Source organism: Belonocnema kinseyi, chromosome 6 (assembly GCF_010883055.1).
Source record: "Belonocnema kinseyi isolate 2016_QV_RU_SX_M_011 chromosome 6, B_treatae_v1, whole genome shotgun sequence".
NCBI classification, from domain to species: Eukaryota; Metazoa; Arthropoda; class Insecta; order Hymenoptera; family Cynipidae; genus Belonocnema; species Belonocnema kinseyi.
The window spans coordinates 118,210,868-118,213,532 of record NC_046662.1 but is presented as its reverse complement, the minus strand read 5'-3'; the positions used below and the strand labels follow the sequence as shown (position 1 = coordinate 118,213,532).

The 2,665-nt window shown below is 35.0% G+C and overlaps 1 protein-coding gene across 3 annotated transcripts in view; it reads right to left on the bottom strand.

The window, feature by feature from the left end:
• Positions 1 to 2,665, bottom strand: part of LOC117174240 (gephyrin) — a 309,691-nt gene that overhangs the window by 178,709 nt on the left and 128,317 nt on the right. For all 3 annotated transcript variants that reach the window (XM_033363135.1, XM_033363137.1, XM_033363138.1), the window contains exon 4: positions 1,811 to 2,021. In XM_033363135.1, coding sequence (XP_033219026.1) covers positions 1,811 to 2,021 — 211 coding nt within the window. The remainder of the gene's footprint in view (positions 1 to 1,810; positions 2,022 to 2,665) is intronic.

The following is a 2,665-nucleotide window of genomic DNA, read 5'->3' as shown; positions in this document are numbered from 1 at the left end:
ATAAGGACAACCGCAGGATTTCGCCGGGAGCGGGTGCTAATCTGAAAAATTGCACCCGCTTCCATATATATATATTTTCTTTTATATATTGCAGTGAAACTTCTATAATACGAAGTGGCATAGGACGCGGAAAAAATCCGAATAACCGAATGATTCAGTTTTCAGGCGATATCTTAATAAATAAAAAATTTGTGATAATAATTTAAGTTAATGATCATAATTATAAATAATAATGCATAATAATACATAATAATAAAATAAATTAAAATATTAAGACTTAAAAAAAATGTGCAGATAAAAAATTATTCCTTGTTAAAATCATTTAGTGGCCCTGAATATGACCGATTAAAATAAATATCAGTTAGACTTATTAACGTGTCTACTCGTCTATCGTCATAACCGCGCGTTTTTATGAACAACCAAAAAAGTCTCTTATCCTTTTCTGAACCCAGAAGCTCCTCCTTTCACATTAACCCTCAAGTACATTTAATGCATTTAATGTGAGAACAGAATTATCATTCTGTTCTTGTACGAATTTTCGATCAGTATTTAGCGCAGCTGCAGCATACTTGGCTGTTACTGGTTCAGTTTCATCGCTCATCTCGCAATCGTCATCATCTTCTTCTGATTCCTAATGTTGTTTAGAATTCACAATTTGAGGGTTGCCAAGATCTCTAGGGTATCCAGCAACGAGCACATTGATATCCACGTTTGTGAACTCTTCGAAAGTCACATCTGTGCAGCCGATTTGATTTTGTACAGTAGACCATTCTGTAGAAAGATCTGTTTCGTCGGTCACCTTACTTTCTGTTTGACTTTTCGGTTTTTACAAAACCAGATTTCGGGAAGCAATCAGCCAATGTTGCAACTTTTACATCTACCCAAGTTTCATGCAGTTCAAAAATTCCTTCCAGCATAATGATTTTAACTTTTCCTCTGCTCTTTTTCAAAACGTTGATAATTCTTCTGACGACTCTTTTTCGGTACTAGAACTTAATGTTTTTGTATAATCCCCTTATTCATCGGCTGTAGCTTGGATGTTGTATTTGATAGTAAGTGAACGACCTTTATAGCTTTTAGAGTTCGGATCAATATTTTTGGATGAGCTGGACAGTTCTCTACAAACAACAAGACTTTTCGTTCCTGTCGTTGAAATTTTGTATCCATTCCCTAAAGCCAGTTTTCCTATATGGAACTTGTCCTCCACTATTTTTTGTTTTTCTCATAATTTACTGGTAGTGACTTTATTCCAATAAAACAACGTGGTTTTTTTTTACTTTTTCCCACAACTAGTAACTTCTCTTTTTCTGTACCACATATATTAGCAGCAACCATTACAGTGATGCGTTCCTTACTCTTCTTTCACCGTGATAATCTTCATTTTTAAAAGCTTGAGTCTTTTCAGGTAAGCATCTAAAGAACAACCCAAATTCGTCAGCATTAAATGACTATACATTCAGGTATGCATCTTCTTTGAGTTTCGCAAATGAAAACTCTTGTACTTCGAATTATCCAAACTATAAACTCTCTCGGGACGTCAAATTTTAATCGCATTGACGAAAACTTCGAAAGATCGAAATTCTAATTATAAAATATTTTTAACATTGAAAGGATAGAAGTTTTGGCAGGGACCAACAAAAAACTTCGAATTATCGAAAATTCGAATGATCGGAAGTTCGAATGATAGAAGTTTCTCTGTATTTATACTATACATACTACTAATTTATATTAACAGCACTTGAGGAATAAACTCGTGATACATCTCCTCGGTTTTTAAGCGTCATATTTAATTTTTAGTTTCTTAACTTACCAAAAAAGTTATATGTTTCTCATTCACAGAAGTATATTCCTCAGTACATTGGATTCTTTTATGTGCTTCAATGATTTCAGATTTAGCGCCTAAAGTTAAAGCTAACGCATGCGGTATAGCAAGTGCGATTGCTTCCAGAGATTCTTTTACTGCTTTTGGTGATCCCGGAAGGTTAATGATCAACGTTTTGTTTCGAATACCACAAGCCAGCCTAAAAAAGAACGTTTTGTAAGGTTAATTCAAGGAGGGATTGAAAACGCAACTTTCTAGCCTTTTAAACTCCTCATGAAAATCCTTATATGGATTCCCATGGGATTATAACCTATATGGGCTTCAAAATCGTTAGGACAAATTAGAACACAAAATAGAATATTAACCTATATGGAAACTTTTATGGGATCCTATATGGATACCTGTGCGTACAAGCCATGAAGTGAAGATGGTATTATCGCCTTCAAACCTCCCGCAGCTTTTATCAACTTGAAATAGTTATAATAGAGAAATCTCACGGTTATAGGCATATAGATAATTAGCCTAATATGATTAGCGTAAGGCCCTGCTATATTAAAACTACGCACCAAAAACTATCTACAATGCAGATATGCGGAAGACAAATTTGGACTCAAGGCTCGGTGCAACTTGCCGGTGCGTGTGTCTTCTGGCGGGACCGTCAGATCGATATACACGTTGTGCCACGAGTGCCACTGTTAATAAAATTGAAAGATGCAGAACAAAATCTTTTTGGCGGGTGAAGCTTGAAACATTTGTTCCGTGTATAGTTTCTCGATATAAATTTTCTAATGAGTAATTATATTCTTAATTCTAGTGAAAGAGAATAAGGTAGTCGCATAAGGG